At 42.3% G+C, this 16942-nt stretch overlaps 1 protein-coding gene across 1 annotated transcript in view; it reads right to left on the bottom strand.

Annotated features, from left to right (window-relative positions):
- Positions 1-3247: 3247 nt before the first annotated feature.
- The window catches only part of LOC138288559 (guanine nucleotide-binding protein G(q) subunit alpha), a 520535-nt gene continuing 506840 nt past the window's right edge, over positions 3248-16942 (bottom strand). Inside the window, exon 7 of the mRNA XM_069230080.1 lies at positions 3248-8025. Coding sequence (XP_069086181.1) covers positions 7835-8025 — 191 coding nt within the window. The 3' untranslated portion in view covers positions 3248-7834. The remainder of the gene's footprint in view (positions 8026-16942) is intronic.

The raw sequence follows: 16942 nt of genomic DNA, 5'->3' as shown, positions 1-16942 counted from the left end.
GCAAAAATGAGCAGAAATATTTAATGTCTAGTGTATTCTGACACCGTGCCCAGGTAAAATCCTATAATCAGGTACTTGCCGTTACTGAATGAAACAGCTTAATTTGTCTCCACATGTGAAGTGTAAATGCAGCGTTACAAAAGAGTTCCATGTCTGCTGTACACTACAAAATAAATTCAAAAAGTCTGTGTAAAAGACAGTACAAATTTCATAAACATTGTGGAAGGCACTTTATCTAGCCATCAACAACATATACTGGTAACACATAGGTCCACATTTGTCAGCCTGTGCAGTGTTTTCGCAGTACTTCATCAGATCGCCATCCAGAGTCCTGCAGGAGCGATTTATTTTTTTGATGCAGAAAAGGCCTTTGACTTGTTGGAGTGGCCATTCCTTTTCCAGGTGCTAATGAAGGTGGGCATTCTCATGGACTTTATTGCACCCATTAAATTACTGTACATTAATTTGACTGCCTGTATTCTGGTTAATGGCTATCTCTCAAAAAGGACCCTATCCCAATAGCTAGAGGTACAAGGCAGGGGTGTCCCCTATAGCCTTTATTGTCAGTGCTGGCTATGAATCCTCTGGCCAGCTGGCTGCAGTCACTTCTTTCTCAAAGGGGCCTGGTGTTTCATGCATGGCCCCTCCTCTTGTCCACGTATGCGCATGATGTTTTGTTGTTTGTTCATGACCCTGCATCCCATCTTTCTAATATTATTCTTGGGACAACATAATTTTTGTTGTTAGTCTGGCCTACCTATCAAGTGCACAAAATATGACATTTTCCCCACTTAGAGACTGCACCTTACAGGTTCCCCCTAAATACCTCATTTGTTCAGTAAATGACACAGTCACATATCCAGAGGTAACACTACATTCAGATAAACAGATTATCTAACAAAATTATGGCCCTGTGCTGGAATGTCCTGAGGAGCAGGTGGAACTCTGGGTCAACTGCCTCTATCCACGGCCGACACATTTGCCATTATCAAGATGGTGCCCCTTCCATGTTTTCTCTCTCTCTTTGTCAACATCCCCATCTCACACCTGTAAACCTTATTCAATATGCTCAATAGCATTCTAACGAAGTTGATATGGGTTGGAAAGCAACCACGCATTAGTTGGTGCACTCTTACGTTGCCATAGGAAAAGAGTGGCCTAGAGGTCCTGGACCTGGAGCTTTATTATATGAGGCACTGTTCTCATCCTAACACCAAACTCCCTTACTTGCGACCAGAGCGTGATCAAGCCGGCAGGATACACCTCCAGGCGCTCCTCTTGGTGGGCCTTCCTAGGGACACATGCACAATGAAAACAACTGCAATGACTCGCTGGGCCTGAAACGACTGAGCAGACAATTGGGCCACCCTAGATTATACTCTCTGGCCATACCCATTTCCAATAACCCACTAATACTGGTGGTGGTACTCCTCCTCCTTTGGACTGTTTCCTCTACCTGAGAGTGCAGCACACTGCCCAGGAGTATTTGCCTGCTTTTCCCAATGAGCCCCCAGTGTTTGCACCCTTGTCCTTCATTATCCGCTCTACCGAAGCCACTAAATGTGTATCCCGCCTTTATAAAACCTTCTCTGCCACACGCTTCGACCACCCGGATGGCTCTAGCCCAGCATGGATCAGGGACTGCCATCACCATTTCCCAATGGACATACTGATGCATGCTAATTAAACTAGTGTCATTGAACTACAAGCACAAACTCATACACTTCAAATATTTGCACCGTTTATATTCCACACCTGCCTAGCGATCCAAAATAGATCCTTTGGTTGAATCGCCATCTGTAGTGCTCCCATGATTATACAGCCTTTCTCCTCCTGGTGTGGGGCTGCCCTGACATACAGACCTTTTGGGGGAGGTGGCGGACACAAAAACGGACATGACTGAGTTCCTAGTTGCCATATTGTGTTTTGTGAAACAGACCCCGAAAGGAGTACATAGATTAATCACAATAGCTCTACTAATGAAAAAGAGACTTATAGCAATGAGCTGGGTGAGTAAGAGGGTGCCACCAAGCAGGACTAGAAATTTGGTGCACTGCAATTCGCAATGCAAAATGTGTACGTAGATACATCCTCCGAACTCCCGACCAAGGGACATCTAGGAACACTTAACAACTTATCTGGCTCGAACTCTGGACTCTGACACCTACTCAACAATACTTGATGATGAAGAAGAGCCAGCCCTTCCCTCTCCCTTGGACTAATATAGGTGAGACTGCTGATAAGCCTTCCCGTATGTACTTTTCCTAGTCCCCTTCTTTGATTATCCTGGAGGGAGGGCTCATTCAAGACTACCAGAATTGTGTTACTCTTATGTTCCCTCTTGTATATGTGTTCATGTCTATTAGCTCATAGTGTGCTCATGCCTAATTAGGTCTCAAAAAAGCTGATTAAAGAGTGAACCAATTACAATAAGGTAGGTGAATAACTCTATAGGCAGAGTACGTTACACATGAACATAAAACTCAGCCAAGGAAATCCCATTCGAGGGATGGTAACAGGGAAACATTTCTTCCCCTAAAACAAATTTGCCTTGAGCCATCATAGACACGTACCGTGAATCAAATTAAAACTGAAGAATGCATGACTGAATAATCGTACAAATGGATACTTTTCATTTGGTAAAGAGTCACCACATTTTGATGCATTACATCACATGAGTTACAAGTAATGGACGTTTTTCAAATCAACATTTTTGTACTAATGCAATGGTTTCATATAAATGATATTCCCTTCTCCAAACCTTTCACACTGAGGACAAAACCTTAATGTGATCTTTTTGAGGCTTAGAGCAACTGGGACAATCTATTTTACCTTGTAATTCAGAATATAATTCATCCATGGGCATGCACAGTTATTTTTAAAACAATGCAAATGCTGTGGTGAGATGTGGTCAGCTCCAGGACAGCTGAGTTAACCTGCACACAGAGCCATCACGTGTTAATACATCTACTATACTGATAATTTTAATTTGGAAATAAAATAAGGGCAGCCGTTTTAAGAAAATTGTGACACATCATTATTTAAATGCTGAAGCTATCATCTGTCCAGAGCCCTATAGTCAGACCTAAGAACTATTCTTCTTGTTCAATGTAACACCCACACTTAAACACTCTGAAAATCACTTGAATATCATGCTTTACTGCAATCTGCAATGCATAAAAATAGGAATGGAAATCCAAAGTAATCTGAGAGAGGTGTGAACAATAAAGATACTGTAATACAAACATATGGCCAAAAAATACTATATTTTTAACCAGCAAGATCATTTGGGGCATTATCATACAACATTAGTTTCTTTTTTCAAAAAACTATTTCCCATCCCCAAACAATAGACAATACATGCATTTGAATGACATTTTAAGAACAGCAAATATGATTCCTTAAATACTGCAGATTAAAAATGTATCTGACAAAACCCCCTCAATATACAGGTCTAATAAAGGTTTGCACAGAATACTGGGATTCCCAGCAACATGTGTCGTGTAGCATACTTGGAGAAAAAAGTAACACTCTCTTACAATCAGATTGGTCCGCTTTTTCCAAGAGTACTATTTAGGGGTTGATTTTTTTTATTTTTTTTATTTTTTTACAAAAGTGCATTTGAAAGCCAATTTAGTCCCCAATCACATTAAGGACAAATAAAACAACGAGCACTACAATTAGATATGTATCTCTATGCTTGGGGGACAGAGATACAAATTGTTTTCTATATTTGATGTGCTTTGCAACTGACTGTAGACGTGTAGTACTGGTGAGGCGTCCACCCTGCCTATATGGAAAGAGAACTGTAAGAATAGTTGTATTTTGCCTTAGTGTGACATCAATATAGGGATTTTCTAAATGGTCTAAAGAAATCTGCCAAAAAAAGTCTAACAGATAACAAGTCGAATATGTTACATGTGAAGAATCAGGTGTAAACGTCAAAAATGCAGAAATGTATTTTAACTGCATCAATGTCCATCTTCCATTCCCAACTTAACTAGACCAGTATGCTTAAGTCAGGAGTCATTATGGTAGCCTTTTAATACATACATAATGTTTAACTGGAAGGCAGGTCTTTGGTAGGCCAAGATGCACCTCAAATATGTCTTCAAATGCCTTTGATGATAACTGATATGCTAAAATGTTTGACAGCCCTTATTGTGGGCATCAGTAACAGCAGCAAATAATTAATCACTTGACTACACTTTCTCTTCCAATGTTAAACATTTCAGTCTGCTCAGCATTGTCATTCTACCATGAGAGAATGCAGAACACCTTTAAGGGATCAATAACCAGTGAACTGTAAAGAGTATTTGCATCTCGCAAATAAAGGCTTCAGGATACAGCGCATTCCTCCACAAACCAAGTAGTAAAATGTTGACTGATGGAGCTTTCAGTACAAGGAGTCTTCTCCCCTATTGAATAAAAAAAAAAAAAACAGCAAAAACCCAGAGGAGTAACTGAAACAAACGTCATATGACACAGAATGACTTAAAAAAGTTACAGTCCAAAAACAAAGTCACAATCAAAATAATCTAAACTATAAAAAGTAAACTGCCCTTGTAGCTGCATTACACATTTGTGTCAGGACACTGATAGTTAACTTGTTAAAAAAGGCAAGTTCAAGGTGTTTTCTTTTTTAGCACTAACATTACTGCTCTCTTGTGCTAGTCAACATCTTGTATACACTGAATCCCAAGTCTTTTTATGACATTCAATTAAACACATACTTTTGGCAAAGTTAAAAATAAAGGTTTTTTGCCTCCAGCTTTAGATATGAGGCACACATTTCTGGGACTGACTCTGTAAGGCATAGTAAAGAAAGAAATCACCAATTTACAAATGTTCTGTGATACATTCTCAGCGGGAACTGCTGTGCCATTGAAAAGGGAAAGCCACTTTGTAAACTGAGACTGCACAATGGGGCACCGGATGATCACATGTTGTACGTAAAAATTATATGCTCATTCTATTTTTATTATCTCCACCCTTCCCCCGACAGTCTTTTTAAAATTTGCCATATACTCCAGAGTACCTCATGAGGCACAAGTAGCTTAGTGGCAAACATTCACCAAATGTTTCTGTTAAAAGAGTTGTAATTATGAAACACAAGTTAATATTCACAGTCCCAAAACTGTCACAAAATTATCTGGGATGGTGATGTGTTTTCAGAAACAGATACACAGAATAAAACAATGATATGTGTAATAAAATTAGAAAACCTGACAGGATTTCTGCACTTGAAATAATGGCCGTGGTGCTTCAGGCAGCACTAAATATTATTTGTTGCCAATATTAAACAGTATTAACCACCTGTTCAACAGAATGGAAACCTGACAATTTAACACATGCAAGGTATGCTCTAAAGCTGACAATTTATAGCACTCAACAGATCGTGGCTCATAAAGTACACTGTTGATGGCGCAGTTCAGAGGAGCAGTTGACGTGCAAATGGTTAACTATGCCTTCTTTCCTGTTGGGGGTCGATTTACATTTATGAAGTCATCACGGATACTAATGTATATTGTGAACCCACAGAGAATGTATTTTACATAAAGCTGACAACCCATTGGATTGCAGAATATTAATGTATAAAAACAACTTCTTACTGTAGCACGGACAGTTGAGCCCCTGAATCTTGAACACAGAAGCCTTTAGATCTTCTTTCCAATTTACCTCGACTCGGAAATGCAAATGATTTTGTATAGTATGATGCTAGTACCATTCTGTACAAAAGTCAATTTGATTTATTGTCTAAAAAAATCTGTCCCTGGTCAGAAACAAACTGACAAACTTTACATTCTCCTCTTTTAAAAAGTAAATAAAATAATATTGTTCAAATTGTGAATTAGCTATAAGACATACATTACAATTACATAGATACATTTCATCAATACAGCACATTCAAGTTGCCCAAAAAATTAATGATTACAAAGCCAATATGGATGCTGCCATATATATAGAAAGATGTATGTACAATGATATCATTCATAAACTGAATTATACCTACAACCAGGATTTTTTTTTTTTTTACCTTTGTTACGTTAAATTACAGGTGTATTCCCGATGGAGCAAAAAATGCGGTTGACTGGGTTTTTATTTCAAGAGAGGATGGAAATGAGAAGGACAAATGAGGATGAAAATCATTTCATAAGTATGCATTTTTTACTTTGGTATTTAACCAACAAATCATTCATTCTTCACCTCTGTCTCTACGCCACTCAATAACACCAATATCTTCAGTACACCAGCCAAGAACCTCACAACAGGTGGAAGAACCATTTGCACGGCTACTACACGCTTGATTGCTACACAACTTGATTTGCAATCTTCTTGTGTGAAAAGAGGGAAATATTTTCAAGCTAAGATTCAAAACAGAGACACATCAACATGTGCTTCAATTCATTTCTATAAACCATGTAGTAAGATTTTTTACAACGTTTGATTCCTCAACAATACTGACCTCAAAAAAAATGTGAAAGAGTAGTGAGTAAGAAGCCATGAGAAATAGCCTAAAATGATTTGTCAGCAACTACAGCGAGAGAAGTTCTCAAGAATGAAAACTCACCAGTTATCTCTGAGCTGCAATACATATACCTCAATAATACCACAAAGTGTTCTCCATATCCACCTGTGGAGTTATGGAAAGAGCCAAGCTTCCTTCTACTCATTTCTGAGTCTAGTGCACCCAGTAGCAAATTCTCTTATAGAGCCAAACTTTTGGCATTGATAATTATTCACTTGCTTTGAAAAAGCAAAGAAACCTTTGACCAAGACACAACTCTAACAACTCTAAATTTCAACTCAGTTGTGTTCACAACAGTCAGTTTGGCATTTCAATCAAATACAATAATGAAAAACTCAAGATCTTCTGAAAAAGCCAGATTAAGAATAATGAAATTGTCAAAAAAAAAATCAAAATCAAAATATAATACATCTCCTCTACATGAAGAGCAAAAAGTATACAATAAAACAACTTGTGTCTGACTGCAGGCACTGGGAATCGTGTAGTGTTAACGGTATGCATGTGTTAGGCTTCTGCATCTTAAAATAAACCATAGAAAATGGCACTTGAAAATGGGAATTCTACCGAACAGGTCACCCATTTATGCCTTTGCATCTTTTCCTTCTGCTACAGGTACTTGTTAACTGCCTTCTATGCATATGGCTAGATAACCCAGTTATGGCTAAAGGTAAACTCCATGTACAGTGATCTATTGCTTGATGAGCTCCCACTGGCTTAAAACAAAGTGTCAAAGACAGTGCCAAAATTAGATGTGCTTTATACATAATAATTTAAAAATCACAGTATCAATATGTCTTATCCTTCAGGAAAAAAAGACATAAATTAGAAGACTGATGGCTTGATGTATACTGGAACTAAATTATGCCTAACTTTACTACACTAGAGAAAGACAGTCTAAAAAGGTGTCTTAAGAAAAGGAGAACAAAAAAGGTTTGTATGGAGTTGACAAAGGTGAGACTGGGATAATCCAACTAGATTTTGCCTCAGTAGCCAAAGAAATAGTCACCATTACCCTGCCCTTGTAAGTGCACCACTAAGAGTTCCAAACACATTGTGTCACAAGGTTTCGCTTAAAAACAACTGAAAAAAATCAGGAACTGTGCTGTAGTGAAGGTTCTCCAGCATCTTTTGTTTCCTCTATATAGTTTTAAATAAGATGATATTTACTACAAACTCTGTGAACACTTACAGAGTCCAGGACGGCAATAAATTAGTATTATGCAAATCGTTTTTCACAGATAATACAGTCCCTCTTGTATTTTCTTCAATGGCCCGAAAGGGGAAGGGAGGTTGAAGTAGGCACAGTTACACTAAGTTGTATTCCTTCAGATTTAACTGTAAGATAGTGTCCTTGACGGCTGCAAAGACAAAGCGGATGTTCTCTGTGTCTGTGGCACACGTGAAATGGGAATAGATGATTTTGTCGCTGTCGGGGTTCAGGTCCACAAACATTTTCAAGATGAATTCTCTTGCTGCTTGTGCATCACGCTGTGGTCCTGGTTTTGTTGAAGAAAAAAAAAAAAAAGAGAAGAAGAAAACAGCATTAAGGCTAGCTTTCTTTAATGTTCTTATAATAGCACAGATCTTGCCAAATGAAAATTTTAAGATGAAAAATGCAATAAGGGCTCCAATACCATACCACATGCACCTGAATAGACCAAAATGTGAGGCAATTGTAGGGGAATATTTTCGAAAGGCTGTTGGGCTTACTAAATCAGATATTAATGTGAAATCCTACATAGTCAGTTTGAACAAGAGCATTATAAATGGATACAATGTTCATGCTTCTGCTGGAGTGCGTATTTGAAATTGTGTATTAGTAAATAAAAACGTATAGCTGACACCATAAATAACATATATCATGAGAAAATAACTGTCTAATGAAAATGTATTTTGACTAATAATTAAATGTAGTTAAAAATAAAAATTAATGTACTAAAAGGATTAATGGTTAAATATTATGAAATGTTTTTTTCTTCATGTTTTAGCATTGGTTTTAAAAGGTCTCACATTTTAGTCATTTTCCAGAAGCAAAGTTTTAAAAGTGTTAACTATGCGAAATGGTGTTTCACTAAGCATCCTGTGTGACTTGCTCACTGTAGAAAAGTTATGTTCTTATGTTGTAACTTTAGTTTGTCTTCCTGGGACTAGATAATGTGTACCCATGAACAATAGTCCTCATGTATAACCTGCAACAATTGTGTTATACTGCAGAAACTGGTGACCAAGAGCAGAGAAGATGAGCCAATCGTGAATGGAGAAAGTGAAGAAAATATTCTTCTGAAACGTGGATCAATAGTTATTGGCTGAACAATAAAACATCCCATAGTCTGACCAATAGAAACTTAGCTAGTTGCACTTTAGGAATTTAATATAGCAAAGTTTAGATGATGTAAGGTCAGATTTTCCTTTTTTCAACTACTGAAATGATGTGTTTCTGTTTGTTAACTTTTTGTCTATGACTCTGTCATTTCAGATACATTGAGGCCAAACATTACTGAACTGTTCGCTATTATGCCATTGCCCAATTAATGAAAATCATACATGCGCTACTGATAAAGATGTCGCTGTTTGCTGATCCATTTAGGGGAGGTATAACCAAATGAGCATCTATCTTTCTTGCAGATTTTATGTTATTCTCTCTTAAGAAAACCCAACCTCTATTTGTGGTTAGCGCCATAGATGTTTTCCAAATAAATTTTTGTCTTTTTCTTTTTGTATAAAAACATGCTTATCGAATTACAGTGAGTTAGGGATGCCAAAACCTAAATTCAATTGTAAATAATGAATCTGCAATAACTAAATGTATTCTGTTATCATTCGTCTGTTATTGTTGTTATTCTGTGTTATGGTATTGTATGGTTCTTGAATGTTTAATGAGAAATATCTTGTTTAGGTTAAGATTCTTCTAAATATTTGGTCAGCCTTTTCTTTTTCTGTACTTGTATCATTTGGTCTTGCGTTTGATTTGTGTGATCTTAGCATTGTTAATCTAAAGAGCAATAAATGTTTGAACTTTATTAAACTGGTGTGGTGATTCATTGCCACACTGGTCACGGTGCGTGTAAATTACTGACTCAAAACTGAATGTGAGGTTTATTGATTTGATATTGTTAATGTTGTTTATTAGGGGGGGGGCGTGGCCAACCAAGATCCTACAGGCATCCTGCGTGCCAGACGGCAGTGCACCCCCGCAAAGCAAGAGGAAGTGCCCTGACGACGGCAGCAGGTTCCTGCCCGCTTTTGGCCGCAGCTGGAGTCCCCGGTCGGCTGGAGCGCCGAGTCTGGCCTGGTCGGACGAGCGCAACTAACACTGGTGCGGTGGGCCTATTGCGGCCTTCTCCGCCAGGCGCAGCTGCCGGCCGGCCTCTGATCGGGTGGCTGGTGTGCAAGGGGGGGAGCTTCTGAAGGCTGTTCCACCCCCTCCTCCCCTGGGGTCAGCAGGGTGGATGACTGGAGCCAGGACGGGCATTTGCACTGGCTTGCCCCGTAACACCGTTGCGAGGTGGAGGAGGTGGGGGGCGAAACGTTTTATCCTCTGTACATGTGGGGAGCAATATGCTGGCAGGTAATCCAGAGAGGAGGCAGACCTGCACGCCAATGGTGAGGTGCAGGGACAGGAGTGGAGGTGGTGCATAGCCGAGTGGAGGTGGTGCATAGCCTAGTCTGGGTTACATAGGAGTGGCCTGGGGTGGCACACCGTTCTGCAGAGCTCTCTGGTGAGAGGCGACAAGGGATGCCAACCTGGGGGCCGACGGATGTCTATGCTGAGACAGCAGGGTGTTCGTTTTTTGCGCTTTTGGAGTCTGTGCAGAGGTGTAGAGGACTGGGAACTGTGATCCTACGCGCAGTGAGTACACCTGATCCATGGCAGGTTGGAGTGGTCGGCACGGTGGCGTGGGCATTCGGAGGCCCCTACTGTGGACATTTGGGCTAGACAGCGGATCCCTTAGTGGAGGTAAGATGAGGAGACATTGGCAGACCGCGCCGTCGCAGGGGAACACAATGGAGCAATATAATACACCTATGCTGCTCCCACAGAGACAGACTCGTTTGGGAGGGTCTGGAGAGGCATTGGTGGTGCCAGCCACAGCGGACGAGCCCACACGTGCTGAGCTGTTAGCCACCATTCATGAGTGGCCCTGGAGGGGAAAATAGACATGGCGGCTATGGAGGTAAACCTTCTGCGGGCTGACCTCTGCAAGGTATCTGGTAAGGTCAAGGTGGCGGAGGGGTCTATTGTGGATTTGCAAACAGAGGTTGGCGCATTGCGCAAACAGATGGCTCAGGTCACTTCTACTGTCAGGACATTAGAGGTGAGGCTGGAGGATTCAGAGGGCAGATCTTGACAGAACAACATGCGCCTCCTTGGATTCCCAGAACACGCGGAAGGCTCCACGTTGGAAAGTTTTGTTGAACAATGGATCAGGGAAGTATTGCAGCCGGAGGGGTTGTCCATGGTGTTTGTGGTGGAGCGTGCTCATAGGGCTCGGACTGCTCATCCTGGGCCTGGGGGGCCACCGAGGGCCATCATAGAGTGCCTCATTAACTATAAAGACAGGGACTGTATCCTACGGACCGCCTGTGAGACTGACAGGGCTGTTTTGAGAATCACAACATTTCCATCTACCCAGACTATATAAATATGGTCCAGCCTCCGGAAAGGGGTTTCTGGAGGTAAAGGCCAAGCTTCGTGCCATGAACATCAGATACATGTTATTGTATTCAGCACGGCTGAAGGTGATCTCCGGAGGCAAATCGCAGTTTTTTTGATTATCCCGATGGAAGACTGGAGATGGCTGGAGATGTGGAACAAGGTTGGCCTGGGTCCTTCTGGGCGGTCTGGAATTGGTTTGGCTTGTACTTCTGGAGTGGACGGTACAGACTGGAGGAGGCGTGAAGATGGCCCGTCTTGGGTCTCTTTGCAGCGTTGTGATAACTCTGTCAGCAGAATCGAAATCCAACAGGATGGTACTATGGCGGTGGTGGATCCTGAGCAGGCTGTTGAACTTGCTGACCCATCGGATGTGGAGGCTGGGGTGCTGTCTGTTGATTCTTGAATATGTTAGCCTTTGGTGGATACTGCACTTGCGGCCCAGCCGGGGGTCTTGTATTCAGTCCGTGGAACACACCTCGCATGATTGGGAGCAATGGAACTGTTACAGATGTTAGTTTGAAGGGGCTTCATATGTGTTTGAAGGGGCTTCATATGTATTTGTATTTAAGGGGGGAAATGCTTATCCTAAACAATTATTGGATGGAGTAGAGGGCACTGTGTATACTGTTGTTTGGACGGGGGTGTTCACTTCCACCGTTGTGGTAGGGTTTTTGGGTGTTGGGGTGTGGGCTGTTGTCGTGGCAGCATATCTATGTATGGATCTACAGTATGTTTTGATATGTATGTTTAACTGTTCATACAGGGTGGGTATAGGGGCTTGGGGGAGCACAGTTTGCCCAAGATCGCAATGGTTTGATGTTTATAATGGCAGTGCATTGCTGAGTGTGAGATGGGCGGTTGGGACTTGTCTTGCCTTCTCCTTTTGGGTGTGGGGTTGGAGGAGGGGCCCTAGCGGGAGGGCTGGATATGCAATCTTAACATGGGTCAACATATTAATATACTGACATGGAATGTTAGGGGACTGAAGAGCTACACTACGTGTTATAGAGTACACTCCTTCCTGAGACGGCATAAGGTTCATATAGCGTGTCTCCAGGAAACTCATATGACAGAAGAGAAATCACATAAGTTGGCTAGAAAGTGGTGGGGTCAGGTGTTCTCTTCATCCTTCTCCTCCTATGCAAGGGGAGTGTTTATATGGATCACTCTTGGGGTCCCATTTACACATATCTACAGTGAAGCAGATGTGGTTGGCAGATATATACATTTACATGGCACTTTGGATGGAATGCCCCTTACCATTCTAAATCCTTATGCAACTAACATAGATGTTCCCTCCTTTTATGACAATATACCTGAAATGCTGGGGAGGGGATAGTCTCCGCTCTGATATGGGCTGGAGACTATAATTGCATATTGAATGGCAAGGTGGATCGTTCTCCGCTTAAGTTGGGAACAAAACCATTGATGACGAGACCCTCACAGAGGTTATGCACAATCTAGGGCTCTGGGATGGATGGAGGGAACTACATCCGGAGGCTAGGGAATACCTGTCATTCTAAGACACAATACATATAGTCGGTTGGACCTTTTCCTCTTGGGTGGACCGACTTGTTCACAGGTAATGGATGTCAAGCATTTGGAGAGGTTTTTGTCTGATCATGCACCAGTCCAGTACTGATGCACGTGCTGTGGGGATCTGATGCTAAAGTGTCTCGCAGTTGGCGAATGCCTGCGTCGTTTTTGATGGAGGCTGGCTGTTGTGAGAAAATGGCGGTGGCCCTTGAGGACTATTTGGATTTGAATTGGGGTACGACTAACTCAATGGGCACGGAATGGGATGCCCTGAAGACGGTATTAAGGGGAGTGTGTATTGGCACTGCATGTGGAGTGCGCAAACAACTAGAACAGGATCTTACAGAGTGGGAAAGTGCACTGGAGGTAGTGCAGCACCAGACACCGGTAACTCAAGAGGTTGAGCAAGAGCAGCTTTGGCTGTTTAAGAAGGTCAGTAACTGCTGGGACATGGTGGATAAGGTTAAACTTACATCGTATAGACAGAGTCTCCATAGGGAGGGAGACAAGTCTGTTAAACTGCTGGCATGGTTCCTTAAGCGGGTGGTTGACTCTCCTCCCATTCTGCGCATTAAGAACGCAGAGTGGGTACAGGTTACTAATCGCAGAGATATTTTTCAGGTATTAGTGGAGCATTTGCAGGTTTTGTCCAGGGCTGGTCCTCCTGTCTTGAATGTTAGCTTAGGTGAGTTTCTGAAATGGATGAGACTTCCGCAGCTGGAGCCGGACTGTATTGAAAGTCTAGAGGCTGAGATAACAGTTGAAGAAGGGGGTGTGGCTCTGGAGGCGTAGTCTAAATCGCCTGGTGGGGATGGTTTCCTGATCAAGTTGTACCAAACGTTATCTCTCTTTCTGAGGGAGAGGTTCTTGGTGGTGTTTCAGGAAGTCCGGGATCAGGGTATTCTTCCTGAGACCATGCGGCAGGGCATTGTCTGTCTAATGCTTAATCCGGGGGGTATCTTGATGACCCTTCCTCAAATCGTCCGCTCGCTATGCTCAATACAGATGTCAAGATTCTGTGTAAAACTTTGGCTACTCGACTGCGTGGACTGATCCGGGTCTGGTACACGAGGATCAATGCGGATTCATTCCCAGTCGTAGTATGACTTACAACTTACGCAGTTTGGCACACGTTCTACATTAAACTTCTAGGGCGGTAGACGAATTGGTATTAGTATCGCTGGATCTAGAGAAGGCTTTTGATACTGTGGAGTGGGACTACCTATTGATAGTTCTGCAGGGAATGGGATTTGGCCCTCAATTTTGTGCCTGGGTTCGTTTGTTGTACACTCCTCCCACTGCACGTGTTCGGGTGAGCAGAGAGCTTTCTGATTCTTGGGTGATTGGTAGGGGGACCAGACAGGGATGCCGTCTGTCACCGCTCCTCTTTGCCTTAGTGGTAGAACCGCTGGCGGCATGGCTACGTGAGGAATTGGAGCCCTGGGGTGTACAGGTGGGACGGGTCACTCATTGTCTCCCTATATGCCGATGATGCTTTGATATACCTTCGAGAGCCACGCGTTTCGGTCCCTTTGTTGTTACAGTTGATGGAAGAATTTGGGGCTGTATCTGGTTTACGGATGAATAGGAAAACGTCGCTGCTGTTTCCTCTGGGATCACTATATGATGCCCTGCCAGAGGATTTACCGGAGGTCGGGCTCAGGTGGGAACTTGAAAGTTTTCGATATTTGGGCATATGGGTTACACATTCGACGGTGGCACATCTCACGCACAATGTGGAATGGGTAGTGAAGGGTCTGGAGCACTCTGTATCATTCTGGAATAAGCTGCCTCTATCCGTGATGGGAAGGGTGGCTGTGGCCAAGATGGTGTTCTTGCCGCAGTGTCTTTACCTGGTCCAGAGTTCTTTTTGATTCCGTTGACAGCACAGCTTTTTAATCGTCTGGATAGCTTGTTGATTTCCTTGGTTTGAGCTGGCCGTCGTAGCAGGGTGGCGTTGTCCATGTTACAAAGGGATACGGAAGATGGAGGATTGGCACTCCCTAAGAAAATACTCTGACGTGCCCCCTTTGATAGGGAGCTGAAGATCTGGAGTCTGGCCCCCTTTCGGGATATGGATACTTTAATGTCAATGGAGGCTTGGAGAATGGGTTGCTGCTTGGTGGCTGGTGATTTATATCCCAATGGGGAGTTTATTTCCTTTCGGGAGGCGTGAGATACGTTCGGATTGAGCACTGGACAGTTCTTGCAATATGCCAAGGTTGAGAGTGTGGCTCGAGAGGTCTGGTCTGGATTCCCGTTGGCCCCCTCAACATCAAAGGTGTTGAATGGGTTAATAAACTGGGGAAAGGATTCCCACTTGGTTATTCTGTTTTACTAAGTGCTGCATGGGGATAGTGTGGGGGTGGAGTGTGCAGCACTTAGGGCCTGGGATCGAGAACTGGAGAACCCTCTAGAAGACGTGGACTGGAATATAGCACTGTCTCTGGTCAGAACGGTCTCTTGTAACCACAGACTTAAGTTGTTGCACTTTAATTTTGTCCACTGTGTATACATCACGTGCACTCAACTAAATAAGATGGCCCCGAAAAGGGAGACTGGGTGTTACAGAGACCACAGGGTAGGTGAGTCCCATACAGATTTGCACAGCTCGCTCTGGTGCTGGATAAGCGGAGGGTGGCTATAGGGTGGATGAGTGCACGAAGCCCATCCCCTTCTAGCTGGTCCCGTGATGTTTTGGAATGGGGTGTGGCCGAAGAACAAAACATGAGACTGACACATAGGGAGGAAGGGGCTCTGACTGACATAACGGCTTGGAGTACATTATTAGAACGCTTCACAGGGGTTCAGGAGTTCAGCTCCGATTGGAGCACTGATGATGATTGTTGACCGTGGAATGTAATGCTATGCACACAGGTGACAACCAACTGTAGTAATATAGTAACACTGGTAAACATGATGTATGAACGACTTAGTTACATACGAGGTCCTTGGGGAGCGGAGGTGGGGGTAGCTATTGTTGGACTGATTGGATATGTTCCATGTTTTTGTATGTAGGTGTCGTCATCCTCTGCCCAGGAGAACAATGGACATTGTGGTATCTCATATGGAAATGCACTGCTTGTTTTTTTCTTTATTTTTAAGTTGTTTATTATAAACTCAATAAAATAGAGTTATAAAAAATAAAAAAACAATTGTTTATTAGGAAGTTATCACACTCCTATCTGAGTCCAAAGATTTGTGTTGATCTCGAAGGGTAACCTCCATGCCACCACAGAGGCATGCAGAACTTACAAAATAAGCAAGCGTACTCATACAAACATACTTATGTCTCAAACGTACTTATGAAAGGTCTCCTGTCACTTTTGTTAGCTTCTTTCTAAAAATTAAAAGGAGAGGTAATTGCTGTTCACAATTTCACATAGGGCTGGATAAATATACCTCTATGACTTGTGGAGATTACTACAGCTTTGCTAATTCACAGTCTGCAAAGGAAACATGCATAAAACCTGAACACAGCGTGGACTTCTGAAAATACTCAACCACTGCACATGCTTAAGCAGATTGTCAGCAAATCTTAACTTTTTCACTCTGAAGTAAGTTCTCAATAGGGTTAATTTGTGAATGTTTTTCTGCGGCATAAAGAAGCCACAAAACATTTTGTGTATACCCACAAATGTATGGGCGTTCACCTCCGTATGCACGCCTGCAATGCCAGGTCCCACTTCCCATGAAACACTGATTTTTCCACCCCGCCTCTACAATAACATCTGCATACAATTCACTGTACACTGACTGTTCACAGGTAAAAGCGGAAACTTCCAGTGATCAGAGATCAGTGATAAGAGATCAGTTCATTTCTTCCCACATAACACTCTTATACATGCAAGTCCCAGTAAATGTACAACATTGAATACATTAATTCATTAACAAGTGTGATCTGATAATTTTCTCTTTAGTTTAGGCTACTTACTGTTATCCACATTAAATCTTTGAATAATGGTGAGCCTTTGGCTGTCTCAAAGCCAAAGAGCAATGTAGGAAACTCAAGTATAGGGATGAAGTGGGCAGTTACATTTAAGACATGAACATCTATCATCTCATAATTTGTATACTTCACAAAGTTGTGTAATAGCAATAGGACTCTGAGTGCCCATTTCAGTCAAACAAGGTCAGTCTTATGGCAGCGTAAATAATATGATGTAGTGACATGGTGCTGGCAGTGCTTAAATGTGCTTGTTGTTTCCGGTGAAGAGAAC

The sequence above is a fragment of the Pleurodeles waltl genome, chromosome 1_1, assembly GCF_031143425.1.
Source record: "Pleurodeles waltl isolate 20211129_DDA chromosome 1_1, aPleWal1.hap1.20221129, whole genome shotgun sequence".
Lineage (NCBI taxonomy): Eukaryota > Metazoa > Chordata > Amphibia > Caudata > Salamandridae > Pleurodeles > Pleurodeles waltl.
Note: the sequence above shows the minus strand (reverse complement) of the source record. Positions and strands in the feature narration are given on the sequence as shown.